The following is a 21,942-nucleotide window of genomic DNA, read 5'->3' on the forward strand; positions in this document are numbered from 1 at the left end:
GGACATCATTTTTGCCACTGATGCGTCAAATTTGGAAATGTCCTCCCCATGTCTACCATAAAACTTTTTGAAAGCTTTACTGAGGCTTTGAATGTAGTAGCTTTTTTTGCACATGATTATTCATGTCATTATCGAGCATGTTGGGCAGATCTCCAAACATTCCTCCGCAGCACGGCAATTATAATTCAGATGAAGTAAAGGTGCACGTGTAAAGCTTACCGATGACACGACGGGAAAACGCTGACTGTACATTTGTGATACTGGGGAATCGCTAGTGGAAAATGTATTGGCGGCCCGACACAGCATAAAGTAAGTTACATTCATCAATTTGTCACTGTTGACATCCGTAATTATCATGGATCTGATATCAAAAGGCACTCGGGTGAGATATGATTTACATACAGGTAATTAACATAAGTTCAAAGGCATTGTTACACCTGTGGATGTGTGCACAGTGAGATTGATGTACTCAGTGTGACATCAAACTATATAAAGACCACTTTTCTCATCAATGTCATTGGTTGGTTGGTTTGTTGTTTAACGCCGCACTCAGAAATATTCCAGCTATACGACGGCAGTCTGTAAATAATCGAGTCTGGACGAGACAATCCAGTGATTAATATCACGAGCATCGATCCACGCATTTGGAATACGATGACATGTATCAACCAAGTCAGCGAGCCTGACCACTCGATCCCGTTAGTCGCCTTTAACGACAAGAATAGTCGCCTTTTACGGCAAGCATGGGTTGCTGAAGAGCTGTTCTGCCCCGGATCCAATGTGAAAGGAAATTAGTAGGTAAGTGGAATTTAGAAAATAATCGATTTCCCAAACTCTCGATCTTATATTAAATGAATGTCCACAAAACAGGATTGTGACTTGGGATCTACACCGGGCCAACATACATACCTCGAAAATCTTGCCGTAAACCCCCACTCATTTATTGGTGAATTTATCACGAGGAATGTCATTGAGACAATTTATGCGAAGTACAGACAGTTTAAATCATTGTTTAAACCATTTCAAATCAGATAACTATCAGTGTAACTTAATTTTGTATAGGAAATACTCATTCTTGTAGTACCGTATGGGGCAATGGGGTAATCGAGACGTAAAAACGTTCACACGTCACCCCGATGGACCGGGTTCGATTCCTCACAAAGGACCAAGGTTTGAAATCTATCGCTGGTATGTCCTCATTTTGATATTGCGGGAATATTGGTAAATAAGGCAAAGGTCGTTTGAGACGTAGATATTTATAGGAAAAATGTATAATCAGGAAATAAGCGTAATATCCGATTCACTTAGTAAATATGTATTTTAGGAATTATACATTTCCCTTGAAATTGATTGTGAAAATAATACATATATCCTGAAGTACTACTTAAAAGTTCTACACTGTTTGTTTGTTCTTTAACGCTGCACTCAGCAACATTCTAGCTATATGACTGCGGTCTGTAAATATTCGAGTCTGGACCAGAAAATCCAGTGATTGACATCACGAGCATCGATCTAGGCAATTGACATACGATGACATGCATCAACCACGTCAGCGAGCCTGAGCACCCGATCCCGATAGTCGCCTTTTACGAGCATAGTCGCCTTTTACGGCAAGTATGGCTTGCTGAAGACCTATTCTATCCCGGAATCTTCAGTTCTACACTGTTTAGTTTGAAAATTTACGCCAATCTCAGCAATATCCCACCTTTATGGCGGCGGTATGTAAATAATTGAGTCTGGATAATCAATCCAGTGATTGACATCATGAGCATCGATCCACGCATTTGGGATCGATGAGATGCGTCAACCAAGTCAGCGAGCCTGACCACCCGCGAAAGTTCTACAAATGGATGAAAGACCCGCATAGACGCTCTGAGACGCTCTGACACGTGATCCAGCCAGGATTGCCAATGCACCATTTTCATGGTCCTTTAAAATGATTTAAGAAAATATGAATAATTTTCACCTTCAAATTTCAGGAAATTGCATATTTACTGAGTGAAAAGGACATTACACATACTGACATTTTCAGGAATCTTACGCATATTTATACATTTTATACATATTTCCTGTAAGATATACAGTAGTAAGATGGAGAAACGGTTTCAATATCGTTTGTTCAATGGGTAATGTATTCAACACATTGACTGGGGATTGTGTGAATGCAATAAGCCTCATGTAGAAATTCCCCTTGGTATATACATTAATGGTAATCACAGCATTGGCTACAGTTGAGAAATTGCGCATTCAATTTCATACAAGCCCCTGGTGAGAATCGGTCTCCAGCAATGTATTCTGGTTGTAAGAGGGGGGCCAAATGGAATGGAATGGTCATGCTCGGTGACTATCTCCCCCCCCCCCCCCCCCCGTCGTGGATCGTTGCTCGCAATATCTATCACCTGATTGTCTGGTCCAGATTCGATCAGTTTCAGGGTGCGATCATACAGCTGCAATATTGACAAACTTGATCAAGGTTCAAGTACTAGCTATAGATTCGCTCTTTTATACCACAAGGGCTGGGACTTTATCGAAAAAATAACCAGCCTCAGACAAACATAATTATGCTTCAGACTGAAGAAAAAAAGATCTGCCACAAAAAAATACATTCTTGTAATGTGCTTTTTATCAAAACATATTTAGTCTCATAGCTTTAAAAATATCTGGTTTGCAGACAACCCCTCCCAACCCCCAACACACACATCCCCCCAGTGCCTACAACTCGGCTTTCCTCCAGCATCAAGCTGATACGCCGTGATATATCTGATACATTGTTAAATTAGGGGTTGAAATGCACTCATGTCAGAAAGAGCGTAGTTTGTCTGATGGAGTAGTGGGCTTATCCCGATATAACGCATGTCGAAGCCGGCAGTCTTCAGATCCTGTCTTGTGCCATATCTATCCAACGGTGCCCATTCCTCAACCTCACGTATAGCCAGTGCAAGTCGCTCCGTCGGCTGTGGCAAGCATGGGATAACGGTACTCGGAGATCGTTACTCACCAATCATGGATGTTATCCAAGACTGGTACACGGGGAAGAAGCTGCGAGAAATGGTCTCCGCGACAGGGATGACTGAGTTGCCAATTTTCACGTCGATAAAAATAATTCTGTAATAAATCAAGTTGTGGAAGGTCGGCGGTTGGGCTTATTTACAGCACGAGTTTCCCCGAACCGGTTATTTATGACAAGTGATGAACGTGTTGACGAGTGATGTTTTTTTTCCGGTCCAGACTTGGTTATTATAGGCCTCAATTTTATTGCTTGGAGTTTGATTACATCGTCGTAAAAATATATTCACTAACTATTTCTGTGTTGAGGTGAGGTGAGGTGAAATGGGGTTTAACGTCGCGTCCAAGATTATTGCACTTATATAGCGACGTGCATGTACGTGTATGTGTTTGTGTGGCTGCTTTTACTAGTCCGGACTGATGCCGATTTATAGTGCTAGCTCACTGAGATACCATGCCGCAGTTTAACATGAATATCCCACTCAGACACAGTATACTGACTCCGAGCCGACCAGTCCTTGTTTTAGCCCCTTAATGCCGAGCGCCAGACAGGGTAACAACAAGTACCATCTTTTAATGTCTTTTGGTATGACGCGGTCGGGGAACGAACCACGGACCTTCCGCTCTCCGGGCGGACGCTCTACCACTAGACCACGGAGGCGGTCTCTGTGTTGAGATGTAACTTGTTTGGCGACCTACCATTTACAATTCTGAAAGGGTATGCGTGTGTTTGTGGTTCTTTGAGACTCTACATTTTTCAGTACTTATAGATCTTATAAGTAGGAGCCGTACTATTATATTTTCACCTGGACATAAACTGTTTCAGGACAACCATACGGAAGCCTTTTAGAGCCATTTTTATATATATATTTTTTTCGATACTATCTTGAAATTTCAATACATCAAGTTGAAATTTCAAGATACAGAAGTTGAAAGTTCAAGATATTAAGTTGAAATTTCAAGATACAAAGTTGAAATTTCAAAATGCAAAGTTGAAATTTCAAGATAATAAGTTAACATCCTAAGATGTAAAAATACGTTTGAAGTGAATAATCTTGAAATTTAGAGATTCTACGAAAGCCTTTTAGGACCATTTGTTTAAAAAAAATAAAAAATTCGATACTATCTTGAAATTTCAAGACACTAAGTTGAAATTTCAAACAGTATCGAAAAAAATAAAAAAACAAATGGCCCTAAAAGGCTTCCGTACAACCAGCTTCCCCAGCCAACAATTAAGTCTTTATCAAACATCACTCCATACATCACTCACTCCAAAGCACCGATAAAAAATACATGTGCCAAGCTCATTCCAAAGAAAAGAATAGCTTGTCTTGAAGCAGCTGTTGGGGTGTCCCACGTAACGGACACATCTTGCTTACACCATAGGCTTTCAAATATACCATCAGTAGCCTGGTAAATTAAGACGTCAACGACAGAGAAAAATATGTCTCGATTATCCGCGAACTATATTCCATTGGGCGTTAAAGGCGAAAAGAAAATCTGTCCAAAAAAGCTTCCAGACCTCCGGCAGAAGGTGGGTCCCTCAAGCCAATTCACTCTTGATGTAATTATTAAGTTGGAAAACCTTTTATCCGATTAGTTCGTGCGCGAATGTAGATCCCCATGGCTGATCTTTCATTAGCCAAGGACTACCTATGTGACGTAGAAGTGGGCAATGCCACGCCTATGAAATACGCCATCATGTCACAGTCTGGGTCGATCAGGTACCTGTCCCTATCAACACATGGCCATTTGATTAAAACTGGTTTAAGTTGCGGATACTGTATTTTTGGAAGCGGGAAAAAAGGATTGATTTCCAAGAAAATTACTTTGGTTTGACAAGGCGACTGAAAAACTGGCGATGAACGTTGAGATATTCCTTCCAACTCGGCTCAACCTCTATCCTAAAGGTCAGGTTTGTCTGATGTAGACACGATGCCGGTCGTAATCAGGGTTCCAGATAACGTTTGGAGGCTATATGTGTGTGAGGTGAAGTGAGGTGAGGTGAAATTGGGTTTAACGTCGCGTCCAAGATTATTGCACTTATATAGCGACGTGCATGTACGTGTATGTGTGTGTGTGGCTGCTTGTACTAGTCCGGACTGATGCCGATTTATAGTGCTAGCTCACTGAGAAACCATGCCGCAGTTTAACATGAATACCCCACTCAGACACAGTATACTGACTCCGAGCCGACCAGTCCTTGTTTTAGCCCCTTAATGCCGAGCGCCAGACAGGGTAACAACAAGTACCATCTTTTAACGTCTTTTTGTATGACGCGGCCCGGGATCGAACCCTGGACCTTCCGCTCTCCGGGCGGACGCTCTACCACTAGACCACGGAGGCGGTCCTATGTGTGTGTGAGATACACGACAGCGGCCTGTGGATAATTAAGTCCATGCAGTGGTTGATATGATGAAGAACGCTCGGGGTACGATGACACGCAAGTTACAAAGTCGACGAGCATGGCCATCTTACGACCAGCTTAGGTTGTTGGGTACCACTTCCGACCTGAATCAACAGTCTTGAGAGCCATTGATTTACTAACACGTTCGTTCCTTTGTTGTTTAACGCCACACTCAGCAATATTCCAGCTATATGACGGCGGTCTGTATAAATAGTCGAGTCTGGACCAGACAATCCAGTGATTGAGATCATGAGCAATCTGGGCTGACCAGTAATTAGACAATGTGGGTATTAATTGGTTTAGGAAATTAGACGATCTGGATAATTATACTCCGGGTACAATGTGTGAAGCCCATTTTCCGGTGTCCCCCGCCGTGATATTGCTGGAATATTGCTACAAGAGGCGTAAAACCATACTCACTCACTCCCTCTGGGATCTGTTTCTGCATATATTCGAGACAGATTATTCTCTGGGTTGACGTGATGAATTCTAATTTGTATCTGTTTACGTGCTGCCAAAAGTGTGTCACATATCGCATTCATAAGCTCCCTACAGCGATATAGAACATGCCTGACGGACCGGTTCAAATCCTGACACTGCCGGTCATCCGAGAGACCCTAATAATTTTTGGTATACTTGGCTGAATGCGCGTCGGCCCGGGAGCTCCAAATATGACATTTAGGAGAAAAGCTCCTCTTTGCGTTCCCGAGACGGTAAGGGATCAGACACGGTTCGTTGACGCTCCCGGTACCAGGCAAATAAATCGAGGACAAAGGAGAACACTCATCAACTTATTTATGTATGTAAGGTTATAAGGTTTAAAATGTAAAATTGTACATATTCTTATCAATGTACAATTCAGGTGAAGATGTTTAATGTATGCATGTTAAGTTAAAATGGTTTAAACATATTTTTGTTTCGACTGAAATTGGTTTGTTGTTTCACGCCGCACTCAGCCATATTCCAGCTATATGACGGCGGTAATCGAGTCTGGACCAGGCAATCCGGTGATTGATATCATGAGCATCAATCCACGCAATTGGGATCGATGACATGCATCAATCGTGTCTGACCACCCTATCCCGTTAGTCGCCTTTTACGGCAAGCATATTCCAACAATATTCCAGGTATGACGGCCTGTAAATAATCGCGTCTATACCAGACAATCCAGAGATTGACATCATGCGAATCAATATACGCATCTGGGACAAGATGACATGCATCGATTTAGTCAGCGAGCCTGACCACCCAGTTGATCTAATGTATCACGTGATCTGTTTGGTCACGCCACCTGCGGTTCGATATGAAAAAAGTCGGAATAAAAAGAAAACGAATTTTGAGTTGAAGAATCGGTTCCCAACAGTACTTAAACAATAGGAAACTAAGATTAGGGACGGGCTGTCCATGAGAAAAAGGAAATTTGTTTTAATAAGCCTAACCTAGGAATATCTAAACAAATCCGATTTCGGTTGATTTGGGAAGCGTGGGTTTGAATGCGTTAGAGACCGACATATCACGTTCGGCAAACAGCCACCGAAAGCCGACGTCCAGCCGTGTTAGAAATGTGATGATTAGTAATATTTGGAGGAGGAAAGTCGCGATTGTGGAACATGTTTTTGTCTTGGTCTTATTCTATTCACGCTGTCTGTCACTGGTTAAGCCAAGTGACACACGAAAATTGATATTAGGTTTGTTTCCAAGAAGGCACGATTTGTAATGAAATCGAATGGCATTTTGAGGTGCGTTTGCGCGGTGTGCTGTGAATACGAACGTGCTTATGAAAACAAAGTGAAGTGGTACGGCGTTAGCTGTTAACCGCATAACTTGGGATGTGATGTCGCTTGTGACTCAAAGGGAGGCAATACAGTAAATTTGAAACGTTTATAACGACGTCCTTCTAACGATACCTTTTTTTTAAAAAAAAGGACAGGTCCTCATTCTTGTCGGGGACCCGTGAAGATCCGGGTAGAATTGGTCTTCAGCAACCCATACTTGTCTCCCCTGTGAAGATCCGGGGCAGAATAGGTCTTCAGCAACCCATGCTTGCCGTAAAAGGCGACTATGCTTGTTGTAAAAGGCGACTAACGGGATCGGGTGGTCAGGCTCGCTGACTTGGTATATACATGTCATCGGTCCCAATTGCGTGGATCGATCATGATATTAATCACTGGAATGTCTGGTCCAGACTCGATTATTTACAGACTGCCGTCATATAGCTGGAATATTGCTGAGTGCGGCGTTAAACAACCAACCAACCAACAAACAAACATTCTTGTCGGGAACTTCGCCAACTGATAATTGGAGGATTACAATGTGTGACCAGATTATGTGTCATCGTGTCACATACATTTCCCGGGAAGGTAGTCAAGCTGGTCACGTACAAGGTCCGGGTTCGATTCCCAAATCGGGTACAATGTGTGAAGCCAATTTTTGGTGTCCCCCTCCGTGACATTGCAAGAACATTACTGAAATTACTATCCAGTGGTTGACATCATGAGTATCTGACATGCATCAACCAAGTCAGCGAGCCTGACGACCCGATCCCGTTAGTCGCCTCTTGCGACAAGTATAGTCGCCTTTGACAAACCAACCAGTTTATATTTTCTTTTTCCCGTCAGTTTAGTAATGAAATCCTGTTCGAAGCGGCGGTAAACCGACCTCACTCACTCATTTAACGTTTCGCCAAAAAAGCTGTCAAGCAGGGATATAACCGCAATATCGTTCAAACAATTCGTCCACGTTATATTCCAGAATATCGAAAAGGCAGCATTCCAGAATAAACACATCTCTTTCCATTTAACAACACATTTTCCTCCTTCCAAAAAACACCAAGAAATTATTTCATTTTTGTCTCTTGTGTCCCTCTAAATGTTAAGAGCGGTGAATTCACGGAGATTATGAGCGCAAAAAATTCTTCCGTTCAAGCAGTGTTGGCTTTTTTTAGAGAAATACATTCTCAACGCAGCATGCACATACTTTTGGATTCCCAAGGTTTATTGATTAGGTGTGACATTTACACAGTTCACCAGGGTTTGAAAGTACGGTACGCCAAATACAAAAAAAATACAAATCATAATTGAAAGCAAGAACTACTTACCTGGCCTGGAGTGAAGTATGTCACACGATGTTAAACCACTCACTGTTGTAAATTTTGTGTTTTTCCGTGTAGAATAAAATCATAGCTCTCCGTATTCGCTATCCATTTGTTTGGAGACCGTCTCCGTAGAGTAGTGGATAGAGCGTCTGCCATGAGTGCGGTGGTTCGAACGCAGTGGTCGCGTCATCTCCAAAGATGTTAGTCTAGTGGTAGAGCGTCCGCCCGGAGAGCGGAAGGTCCAGGGTTCGATCCCGGGCCGCGTCATACAAAAAGACGTTAAAAGATGGTACTTGTTGTTACCCTGTCTGGCGCTCGGCATTAAGGGGCTAAAACAAGGACTGGTCGGCTCGGAGTCAGTATACTGTGTCTGAGTGGGGTATTCATGTTAAACTGTGGCATGGTATCTCAGTGAGCTAGCACTATAAATCGGCATCAGTCCGGACTAGTACAAGCAGCCACACACACACATACACGTGCATGCACGTCGCTATATAAGTGCAATAATCTTGGACGCGACGTTAAACCCAATTTCACCTCACCTCCAAAGATGTTAAAATATGCTACAATATGCCCCTATTGTAGGTTCTGGCAATGCCTCAGGGACGGAGATTTGCATAGAGAATGGCGGCGCCTAATTCCTTTGGATCACCCCATGTTCCCCTTTCGTGGTCCAGTTGAAGAGTGTCCGCCCGGAGAGCGTCATACCAAAAAACTTTTAAAGATTGTACTTATTATTGCACTGCCTGGCGCTCGGCTTCTAGGGGCTAAAACAAAGACGTCGTTGGTATACTTTGTCTGAGTAGGGTATTCATGTTCCACTGCAGCATGGTATCGAAGTGGGCTAGCACTACAAAACCGGCCACACACACACACACACACACACACACACACACACACACGCACCTGTGTGCACGTCGTTATATATACTCTCAAGCAAAGAGAAACGCGATTAGCCGACACGCGATTCGATGTAGCCTAGTACATTAGTTTACTATGACATGGGTTTTTGCAATCACTACCTGAAATATTTATAGATATAATGTATCTCTTTCCGTTGAGTCTCCTGTAATCTGCATTCGTCCCCTAGCCAACACCAACACCTTATCTTAGGTTTGTAAACTTCTTCATGCTTTCCTGCCTCACACGTTAAAGTTACACCCCTTAACGGGATTGTCATGAGCATCGATCCACGTCATTGGGATCGATGACATGCATCAACCAAGTCAGCGAGCCTGACCACCGGATCCCGTTAGTCGCCTCTTACGACAAACATAGTCGCCTTTTACGGCAAGCATGGGTTGCTGAAGACCAATTCTATCCCGGATCTTCACGGGTCTGTAACGGGATTGAAAAACTCTTGTGTTCTTGTGGGGTTCTAGGTAAGAATAACGGTCTCGAGCAACCGATATGGTTCTCGTAAGAGGCGGCTAAATGGATCGCGTGGTCCGGCTCGGTGACTTTGCTGATTGCACATCACTGGGTCGTCTTGGTCCAAAGTCGAATATTTACAGACTGCCGTCATATAGCTGGAATACTGCTGAATGCGGCGTTATACAACAAACACTTTCACCAAATTCGTTAATTGCATGTCATCGTTTCCCAATTGTCAATCATTGATTCAGTAAATCTTAATCTTGCAAAGATTTGAAATTCGAGTACCAAGAGGTCTTACAGAATGAAAATCCGGTGATTCCGAAAGCTCCTTAACTCAAACATCTTCTTCTGGGACTCAGCAGAAAACAATCTCAGTTCAACAATAGGAATGCAAAAAATATATGCAGAGCTTATCGAATCGTTTAAATAAGCTTTACAGTAATTAGATGCATAGAAAATGCTGTTGTCCTTCCACCGTTTCTCCAGGAGTATGTTACACAGCTTATCGGCCTGTCGATGAACATCTAAAGTTTGCGTGATTACCTATCGAGGATGTCGTTTACACACTCTAACCCTCGGTGGGAGGAGGCATGTAATCCTCCTCAAGCGGGTTTCTGTAAATGTCTGTGATTTGAAGAGTGTCCTGAATCGATGTATTATTGACCACGTCGCGCAGGATTTCTCACCTCGCTCCTCTCAAAGCATCATGTCTGTTTGGATGTCAGCTACGAGTCAATTAAAACTTCATTCCATCTCCATTATGTCAATTTACATTGGCTACAAACCATTGATTCTGTGCCTGGACGTCGTGGAAGATGTGGCTCTCGTGAAATCTCGTTTGGAACGCGAGAGATGAGTTTGTGCTTGTGGTTTGGGGGATGTTTTTTTTTCATGCTGGAAGGATGTGAAGTTTCTTATCAAACAGAATATCTAAGATTTGTTGGTTGGTTTGTTTTTTAACGCCGCTCTCAGCAATATTCCAGCTATATGACGGCGGTCTGTAAATAATCGAGTGGGGCACAGACAATCCAGTGATTAATATCATGAGCATCGATCCACGCAATTGGGATCGATGACATGCATCAACCAAGTCAGCGAGCCTGACCACCCGATCCCGTTAGTCGCCTTTTACGGCAAGCATGGGTTGCTGAAGACCTATTCTACCCCGGAATCTTCACGGGTCAGATCTCAGAACGTTAACGGATGGGTTACATGGTCTGGATATGTATCATAACGTCACAGTGACAAAATAAATTACAAGAAATACAAATGGTACTACTTTGTTTAAACATCCGATCCCCGTAGGGAATCAGGGTTAGAATTGGTCCCCCGTCCTGGTCTTACGAAGCGACAATATGGTTCAGTTGATCAGAGTCGGTGACTTAGTTAATCGTTTTGTTTGTTTGTTGTTTTACGCCGCACTCAACAATATTCCAGCAATATGACGGCGGTCTGTAAGTCTGGACCAGACAAACCAGTGATTAATATCATGAGCATCGATCTACGCAATTGGGATACGATGACATGCATCAACCAAGTCAGCGAGCATGCCCACCCAATCCCATTAGTCACCTCATAAACGGCGTTTGACATTGCCCATCTGTGACAAAGCGCTATGACAGCGGGCTGTGAAAAATTGGTCTTCATCATACAAATCATGGATTGCATTTGTGAGCAACGATGAACTCTGCAACTATTCCTGCTATATGACGCCGATTTTGCAAAAAATCAAACGAATCCGGATCTTGATCAGACAATTCAGTGATTGATATTATACACAACGACGCCTTTCCGGGAACGTTGACACGCCGTCAACGAAGTCGTGATATTAATTGATCTAGAAATATTGAAGCAACGACGCTAGGCCCTGTGGTCACCGCGCCTGATGACCCGATCCATTAACTCGAATATTCTGACAAGCATAGGTTGCTGGGGACCTATTTTACCCCGTAATCCCCATGGGCCGAAATCGTGCGGGCAGCTGTATTCATTATATTGCAACAGGATAATAAGCCACATGTAGAATTCCCACGGGGGTACATTAATGTTGAAGTAATCACAGCAAATACATGCATTTGCTACAGCTGAGACAGAGGAATGTATGCATTGGTATGCAAGCCACGTGGGGAGTCCTTAGGGAAATTTTGTCCCCAACCTATTTGACCCCGCACCAAATGGATCTGACCCGTGAAGATTCCGGGGTAGAACAGGTCTTCAGCAACCCATGCTTGCCGGAGAAGGCGACTAACGGGATCGGGTGGTCAGGCTCGCTGACTTGGTTCATACATGTCATCGATCCAAACTGCGCGGATCGATGCTCATGATGTCAATCACTGGATTGTCTGGTCCAGACTCGATTATTTTACAGACCGCCGTCATATAGCTGGAATATTGCTGAGTGCGGCGTTAAACAACAAACAAACAAACAACTGGACCTGGTAGTCATAGTGGGTGAGGTGAGGTGAAATGGGGTTTAACGTCGCGTCCAAGATTATTGCACTTATATAGCGACGTGCATGTACGAGTGTGTGTTTTGTGATGCCGATTTATAGTGCTAGCTCATTGAGATACCATGCCGCAGTTTAACATGAATACCCCACTCAGACACAGTATACTGACTCCGAGCCGACCAGTCCTTGTTTTAGCCCCTTCATGCCGAGCGCCAGACAGGGTAACAACAAGTACCATCTTTTAACGTCTTTTGGTATGACGCGGTCGGGGATCGAACCCCGGACCTTCCGCTCTCCGGGCGGACGCTCTACCACTAGACCACGGAGGCGGTCTGGCCGTCATAGTGGCCCGACAGGGTGGGTTGTTGCTTTTCCAGATTCGTTCGATTAGTTCCGGACCACCGTCAGAGAGTTGGATTACGTTAGTACGTTACGTTACGAGTGCGGCGTTAAACAAAATCCGCGTATCCAGAAATGGGGCTCGGGTGTGAACGCCCCCACCCCCCTTTTTGATGTGCGAAAAACAAAGCAAAATCAATTGTTATTTCTTTTAATAAAAACAACAATGAATTTTAGACAAACAAACACAAATTGTTTTTCTAATAATACGCTGGCATATTGTCATATTGTATTTTATGTGCACACCGCATCTCGATGCCATACTGTGGGTAAAATTTGAACAAAATGTTTACACATAAACCTTCTTAAAATGACCGAGGGCCTTTTCGACGAAGGGTTCTCGGCGGTAAGGCGATCATATCGTCCCATACTTTTAAATTGACCTACGATATTCGTTACGATCATTTGTGCGGACTGGAATACATTTTGGAATTCTCAGACCAGCAACACTGCCAACACCTCAGGATGGTGAAACGATGATAACTATCAGTTTGGTATACTTTTAAAACATAAAATACCGGCAAAGAAACTGATTCTTTGACCAAAGCGTGATGGGTTAAATTAGTCGTTAAAGCGTTCGCTCGTCACGCCGAAGACCCGGGTTCGATTCCCCACATATGTGTAAAGCCCATTTGTGGTGTCACCCTCAGTGATATCGCTGGAATATTGCTAAAAGCGGCGTAAAACCATTCTCACTCACTCACTCTTTGACCAATTTCAACAAGTCAAACGCACATTCCGACTGATTTGTCGAGTTTTCGCACATGACATTAATCGTGAGAGAGTCTGCTTGAAGGCTACGGAAAGTTTCGAGTGGTGACGGAAGGGATCGAGTGGTGACGAATGCATACATCTATTACTGCTGACCGGTATGGCCCTTCACCAGAAAAGGCTACTTCATCACAGAAGATTTGTGATGATAATTCAAGGTGAAATTTCGATGACCATGGTAATTACTGAGCGAGATGCATTCCCCCGCTCGTTATACATGCTACAGTAACCATGGTCTCGTCCATCACGAGATGTCGCGATGACGGAATTGGAGATTCGCGTGTGCTGAACGATTTATTCTGATCATTTGTATTCGCTATTCACAATCTGTGCACCGTGGTCATATTTCACCGGGATCTTATCCGTCAAACCGTTTTTTCCTAACCACGAATCTGATTTCATACGATCGACATTAATATCTGGTACATGATCATGGAAATTGGTGATTTAGACGCTAACCACCATTCTGGCACCAAAGGGCGCATTTAACGGCAAGTGATCTTATCCTGAGTAATGTGATGCTTAATATAAGGAAAGACTTAACACTGGGTTTAGTCAGTGTGAAATTGAGAGCCGTCTTTCTCATATATTGTTTGTCATTTTTACGCCGCACTCAGCAAATTTCCAGCCATGTGGCGGCGGTCTGTTAATAATCGCGTTTAGACCCGAAAATCCAGTGATTGATACTACGCCCAACACCATCGGGCTACGTTGATCGCAGAGTCCGACCACCCAATAGATCTCCTCGTACGTCGATCATAAGGATATATATCCCGAAGGACCCGCCCCTCAAATGGTCCGACCGCCGAAGGGGTCGGGTCGGAGCGTGCTTGTTTTTTGCATAGGACCTCGTCAAGAGTAATCGTCGTTTCGTTGCAACAAAATTCACTTTAAATTTTATGAAGTCTTTCTGTTTCATAACGGTAACCGTGGAATGTTCGTAACAGACGCCACCTGATTTTCTTGAAGACGAGTCAATATTCATCACGTGACAGGTCAATACTGATCATGTGACGAATCAATATTCGAGGTTAGTGTCAGTCACATGATTTCGGGGCGCACATTGAATTTTATTGTTTCGTCGATTTACCAATAGATTTGCAAGATTCTTAGTAGAGGTAAAAGAAACATATGTTAAAAATACAGTGTACAGTTAGGCTTCAAACATGTAAAATCAGGCCTGTGGGGGTGGGGAGGGGTTGTTTCTTGAGGCAGGAGGGGCATTTGTCCATCTCTTTCATTCCATAACCTACTCATTACCTTACCACAACTATAAAATTAAATTAAGAAAAAACATTTTAAGTGATTATTCCAAAGTATTGTCCACGGGACAGCATGGGAACAAAAATAGTGTTTTTAGCAGTAGTATGGATTAAAACCCTAGGGAGGCCTATTTGCGCCCACGTGTTTGCATGCCTAGTAAACGAGTTAATTTGTTTCTCACACATACTTGATCCTAAACGTCGACCCAATTGTCGAGGTCACCGCAAGTATCTGCAGAGTTGCGTCCCTTGGGGCGCACCAAACCCCTGTGAAGAAGATTGGCGTTGATTGTGCTTATTGGTTTGTCAGCATCCTACCTAGACACAGCGGAAAGGGATCAACTCAGTTGTTTTATTTATTTCAGGTATTGATTAAAACTAACGTCTTGGTAACGTATTGAAGAAACCAATTCAAAATCACGTGTCAACGAATCGCGTTTCCCTTCACTTTAAATTCAAACATGTTGAGCAAAAACACATTTTTTTGCCATCCAGACGCTGGTTGATAACGAATCTTAAGATTGGGACGTGAGGTGAAATGCCATTTTACGTCACGTTCAAGATTCTTACTTTTATATGGCGCCATTCATGCACTGACCTGAGTGTGTGGATGCATGTGCTTAACGGTTCTTCCCACAGAGATGCGATGCGCATTATACTCCGAGCCGACCTGTTCATGTTGTATCCCCTAAATGCCGGTCGGCAGGCAGGGTAACCATTTTTTTTAACGTCTTTCACATTTTCGCGACCGTGGATCGAACCATCGTCCTTTTGCACTGACCCGTGAAGATTCCGGGATAGAATAGGTCTTCAGCAACCAATTCTTGCCATAAAAGGTGTCTATGCTTGTCGTTAAAGGCGACTAACGGGATCAGGTGGTCAGGCTCGCTGACTTGGTTGATACATGTCATCGATCCCAATTGCGTGGATCGATGCTCATGATGTCAATCACTGGATTGTGTGGTCCAGACTCGATTATTTACAGACCGCCGTCATTTAGCTGGAATATTGCTGAGTGCGGCGTTAAACAACAAACAAACAAACAAACACTCCGGGCAGACGCTCCATCTACTTGACCACGGAGGCGACCCGACTCTGAAGAAGATTGAATGTAAAACGACAACTCCATAGTATAACTTGTCTCAATTATCCACCGAAAAAGATTACTGTGGGGATAAAGGGTAAATTCAGTGATGACACCAGGTGTTCGCGAAACAGATTTGATCAGCTTGTCCCATTCTAATCGTATAAGTCGGGATCGGGTAGGAAAGTGGGGTAACATGGCCGACTCGCCGTGTTCCGATGACGAGGGGGGTGCTCGTGATATCGACCACTGGTCTGCCCTGTCCAGACTCGGATCATGTAAGGCCCCCGTAGTAAAGCTGCAAAATTGTTGATTCGGTGCAAACATTTAATTCGAAATGTCCCAACTGGCTTCAATTCTTTTGGAGAAAAAGAAAATATCCACTTGAAAATTGGATTTGACCAAACAATTACTAACGTGATCAAAACTTGACTGAGCTCATAACAGTCGCAAAGTTAAGGTCAATACAGAGATGATACCCGGCGTATATTTTGTTTGTTCGCTTGTTTGTTGTTTAACGCCGCACCCAGCAATATGACGGCGGCCTGTAAATAATCGTGTCTGGACCAGACAGTCCAGTGATTGACGTCATGCACATCCATCCATGCAATTGGGATCTATGAGCAAGCATGGGTTGCTGAAGACCTTTACCCGTATCTAATACATCACGACCGACTAACACATTCTTGTTTGTTTCATTACATCCCGCGAAGGTCCGGGGTAGAATAGGTCTTCAGCAACCAATGCTTGCTGTAAAAGGCGACTATGGTTGTGGTAAAAGGCGACTAACGGGATCGGGTGGTCAGGCTCGCTGACTTGGTTGATGCACGTCATCGTATCCCAATTGCGTGGGTCGATGCTCATGATATTTATCACTGGATTGTCTGGTCCAGACTCGATTATTAACAGACCGCCGTCATATAGTTGGAATATTGCTGAGTCCGGCGTTAAACGACAAACCCAAACCCCCCAAAAACTTTCCTTTTCCCTGCAGTTTAGTTCCTGGGTAAAACCTATCACCTATCAGTTCCTTCTAGCACACCCTGCCCTGCCATTGTTATGGCGCATGTTTAAAACGTCCCCGGCCTTGTTATTTTAAAACATTTATTTTCTATTTCTGATTGGCGGGAAGGAGGACATTTATTTCCCCAGGAACTCAAGCCATGCATATTTCGTTAAGATTCACTTTCATCTTGTTTTGTTTGCCTCTCCATCTAATATAAAGTCTTTACAAATAAACTTCTTCCTATCACATGTTTCGAAAAATCAATACACAATTGCGCAATTGCCCACAACCGGACACAGGTTTACGACCTTGTAGGAATTTGCATCAGTTGTCGCGAAAGTACCATCACAGCCTCGGGCCAGTTCTCCAGTGCCCATTAGGTTTGGTGGGTTAGGACCTTGGGATGAATATTTCATAAGTCGCTTTATCCGAGTTATTTGCATCTAAATGTGTGATTAATTCCCCCCTCTTGCTGTCGGCAAGGAGTTAGAGTCTGACAGATGGCAGCAACTAGCGAGGAAGTCCCGATGAGTGGGCTCTATTAGTCCCTGCTGAAATCTCCAACAAAGAAAATTATCACGGGAGCTGAAGAAAATATTTAGCTTAAAAACTCGATTTTTGATGAATGTACTGTGTCGCAATGCGGTTGGTACTGGGTTACAGAGTATTTGGTTGATTGAAGATAATGAAGCTGCGTCTGACAATCGATATGTGAAGAGTTGTGAATATATTGCGGTTTGTATTGTATCAACTGATCAAATGCTCACTGTTATTCCCGACCGCCTCCGTGGTCTAGTGGTAGACTGTCCGCCCGGAGAGCGGAAGGTCCGGGGTTCGATCCCCGGCCGCGTCATACCAAAATACGTTAACAGTTTGTACTTGTTGTTACCCTGTCTGGCGCTCGGCATTAAGGGGCTCAAACAAGGACTGGTCGGCTCGGAGTCAGTATACTGTGTCTGAGTAGGGTATTCATGTTAAACTGCCGCATGGTATCTCGGTGAGCTAGCACTATAAATCGGCATCAGTCTGGACTAGTGCAAGCAGCCACACAGACACACACACGTACATGCACGTCGCTTTATAAGTGCAATGATCTTGGACACGACGTTAAACCCCATTTCACCTCACATCACTGTTATTCCCATAGCGTCCCAGCTGTCTCGAATACGTGCTTCTGTTGATGTACTACTTAAATAGGTTTCATACCATATCCTTGAGGTCAGGTGAAATGGGATTGTACGTCGCGTTAAAGATTATTAGACGTATATAGCGACGTGCATTCATATGTGTGTGTTTGGCTGCTTGTCGTTTTACGCCGCAGTCAGCTATATTCCACCTCGCTGACTTAGTTGACTCATGTCATCGTATCCCATGTGCTTAGATCGATGCTCATGATGTCAATCACTGGATTGTCCGTTCCTGACTTGATTATTTACAGACCGCCTTCAAATAGGTGGAATATGGCTGAGTGCGGCGTTAAACAAAAAAAAGAAAAAAAAGTTAGTGTACTGACTTATCACAGTGAAAAGCGTTGCTCCGTTGACCAACCCAAATGTTACACAATTCCTTCTGAGACTCAGAACGTATCATGTTAATCAGACATTGTGAAGACCCGTGAAGATCCGGGGTAAAATAGGTCTTCATCAACCCATGCTATCCGTAAAAGGCGACTATGCTTGTCGTAAAAAGCGACTAACGGGGTCGGGTGGTCTGGCTCGCTGACGTGGTTGATGTAAGTCATCGATCCCAATTGCGTGGATCGATGTTCATGATATCAATCACTGGATTGTCTTGTCCAGACTCGATTATTTAGAGACCGCCGTCATATAGCTGGAATATTGCTGAGTGCGGCGTAAAACAACAAACAAACCAAGCGTGCAACAGAGCTGGTATAACCTAAACATTATGTTTTAATTAATATCAACTTATATTGTAATTATTATTATACCAAGGTTCCGTCCGTCCGTCCGTCCGAAAACTTGGTCCGCGCGATTTCTCTTAAACTATTCAGGGGATTCATCTCAAACTTAGTACATATAATCTGTGTCATATGAAGGGGTGCAGTCAAAAGAAAGAAATTGTTTTTATTAATTTTCCATTTTTTAAATTAATTTTTCAAACCCTAACGTCCGTCCGAAAACTTTGTCCGCGCGATTTCTCTTAAACTATTCAGTGGATTCATCTCAAACTTAGTACATATAATCTGTGTCATATGAAGGTGTGAAGTCCAAAGAAAAAAATATGTTTTATTAATTTTCCATTTTTTTAATGAATTTTTCAAACCCTAAGTCTAACCCTATGCTAACTGTTTAATGTGTAACTACTGACACACTAGGCGGGTCGGGGGTATTAGTGAGCCACGCTCACTTTTGCACTCGTTAATATTGTCTTACTCCTGTATTTTCATTGTTATTTCAGGTTAAAGGCAGGGCTCATGGCTAAATTACAGGTCCGCAGTTGTACCCTGACATCGAGGCTAACTTCCGGTCCGGCTGTTTCGGGATGAGGTCATGTCTAGCGCCCTTTTGGGATGCGTCCGTTTCGACGCCGGCGGAAAGCCGCATTCTTTCTGACTCTCGTCGCTTCCGGGTTTCTGGTCTTCCTGCACAGCCACATGGCGTCAATGTCCGGTGACGTCATGTCTGGAAGTGACGTCAAACACAGAGATGGAAGAAGAGGACAGATGCTGTCGGGCCATCATAAAGGACAGACTGTGTTCAAAGATTTGGTGACTAAGAGTCTACGTTCACTCCCACAGATACCCAAAACTGAAGTCATTGAAGTCTCGCAAAATGCATCAATTCTCAGCTGTAACGAGAGTAGGAACGCTTCAGAAATATTTAAGAAAACGCACACCATGACGATCCATGGAGGTGGTCGCCTTGGTAACGCAATGTTCCAGTATGCCTCTCTTGTTGGTATTAGTAGTTTCCATGGTTACACAGCAACAATAGCAAGCTCACACTTTTTACGACGAATATTTAAGCTCAAAGCTCCGGCAACCAAAAACTTAAAGACACAAACAAAAGCCAAGAGAGAAAAAAGCCCTGGCATGTATGACCAAAGTATACAACATCTGTCTCACAATGTTAACTGGTCGTTGGTCGGTTATTACCAGTCGTGGAAATATTTCGGAAATATCTCGGAGACAATACGAGAGGAGTTCACGTTCCAAGACGAAGTCATTAAGGACATGCTGAAGGAAGCCCCCGTTCTTGCTAACTGGACCCGAATAACGATAGGGGTCCATGTTCGACGAGGCGACATGGCGTCCAAATATGAACGAGACCGAGGCTACAACGTTGCCGACGTCGGATTTCTTAACAGGTCAATGAACTACTTCCGGAAGAAGTATGAGAACCCTTTGTTCATTGTGTGCTCAGACAGTGTCACGTGGTGCAAAGACAACCTCATGTCGGACGATACCATTTTCACGAAGGGGCGTCGGGAGGTGGACTTGGCTATTTTGGCTCATTGTGATCATAATATTGTTACATCCGGGTCGTTTGGGTGGTGGGGAGCGTGGCTGGCTGGAGGTGATGTAGTGTATTTCAAAAACTTCCCGCGAGAAAAGACGTGGCTTGACCGACAATACACTAAAGAGGACTACTATCCAGATGAATGGCTGGGCATGCAGTAGGATAAACTGTTGCAAATAAAATGTCGAAAACAAAGACATCGTAAAACGCGTAGTGCGTTGAGGCAAGCGCCTTGGGCCCCGATCCACAAACTGATCTTACGATGACCGTAAGCCAGTGGGAGTTACGATCACCTTAGCGCTAAGATTGCTTTGTGGAACGGGCCCCTGGGCTGGTGATTTGTCCACATTAAGGACAATATTTCTCACCCCGATTGACCCAACCGATCGTCGCGAACTTTTAGTTTATAACTATATTTTTGCATTTTAAATTCGATTCCCTTGTTTAGAGTTTCCATTGCCAAGCTCAAACCACCCGGAATGCAATACGCCATTTTACAAATCTTACAAACTTTTACGTAAGACTAAGCTATGGATTTCACATTTGCTTTTCGTTGTTATATAAGTGCTGTTCCGAGAGAGTGGCAATCCTTGTTAAGTTTGTTATAGTTAGAAGAAGCCTTTCAAGAAGAAAAATACTCGTGTCTCGTCAGGTCACTGACTCCATTCGGTCTGATTGCAAACCCAAGAAAGCTCACAACCTCAGCTAAAACTGGAAACTGGAAACCCAGCGACAAACCCTATTCCATAGCCACAAGAAATCACTGCCAAAAGAGGGGCATGGGCGGTCGGGAAACCGAGTGGTTAAAGCGTTCGCTCGTCCCGCCGAAGACCCGGGTTCGATTCCTGACATGGGTACAATGTGTGAAGCCCTTTTCTGGTGTCCCCCGTCGTCATATTGCTGGTATATTGCTAAAAGCGGCGTAAAACTAAACTAACCAACCCATCATTTGGTCAAAGGATCAAGGCTTTTTCACTGTGACAAGTCAGTACAACAACTTTTTGTTTGTTTGTTGTTTAACGCCGCACTCAGCAATATTTCACCTATTTGAAGGCGGTCTGTAAATAATCAAGTCAGGAACGGACAATCCGGTGATTGACATCATGAGCATCGATCTACGCACATAGGATCGATGACATTCATCAACCAAGTCGGCGTAAAACCATACTCACTCTATATCATGACTATATCATGAGCCTGTGATTGCGAACCACTATTAGATAGTGATGTTACCAGGTGTTCTCGAAAAGATGAACGTATCCTGCCCCCCGGTGGCATCCGTCACAAACACAAACACGTCGCAAAGGCAGGTCAATTGTTCACCTGACAAAACACAATAACAAAGAATATGTGCATATGTCCCTTAGGCGTGCAAGGATCCTCGTGGATGGGTTTGAATCCAGGATTCGCCCCTACTATGGTCCTCAGCACCCTACCCTTGTTTGTGGTTTCGTCAACGTTGTAAACCGCTAAGAACTGCATTTTATCGTTTGATTTAGTAACTACTGAACATGAACGAATAAAGGACAGGTTCTGGGTCATCTTTACCAGTTACACTGTTATATACACACAACGAAAAACTATGATTTGTCAAGTAATTTGCCCTA

The 21,942-nt window shown here is 43.6% G+C and overlaps 1 protein-coding gene across 3 annotated transcripts in view; it reads left to right on the forward strand.

Annotated features, from left to right (window-relative positions):
- LOC125375868 (galactoside alpha-(1,2)-fucosyltransferase 1-like) overlaps window positions 1–21,915 on the forward strand; it is a 35,887-nt gene extending 13,972 nt beyond the window's left edge. For all 3 annotated transcript variants that reach the window (XM_048386781.1, XM_048386780.1, XM_048386782.1), the window contains exon 2: window positions 19,275–21,915. In XM_048386781.1, coding sequence (XP_048242738.1) covers window positions 19,387–20,496 — 1,110 coding nt within the window. In that variant the 5' untranslated portion in view covers window positions 19,275–19,386 and the 3' untranslated portion in view covers window positions 20,497–21,915. The remainder of the gene's footprint in view (window positions 1–19,274) is intronic.
- The last annotated feature ends 27 nt before the right edge of the window (window positions 21,916–21,942 follow it).

Source organism: Haliotis rufescens, unplaced genomic scaffold, assembly GCF_023055435.1.
Source record: "Haliotis rufescens isolate VD_foot unplaced genomic scaffold, xgHalRufe1.0.p SCAF_60, whole genome shotgun sequence".
Classification (NCBI taxonomy): domain Eukaryota; kingdom Metazoa; phylum Mollusca; class Gastropoda; order Lepetellida; family Haliotidae; genus Haliotis; species Haliotis rufescens.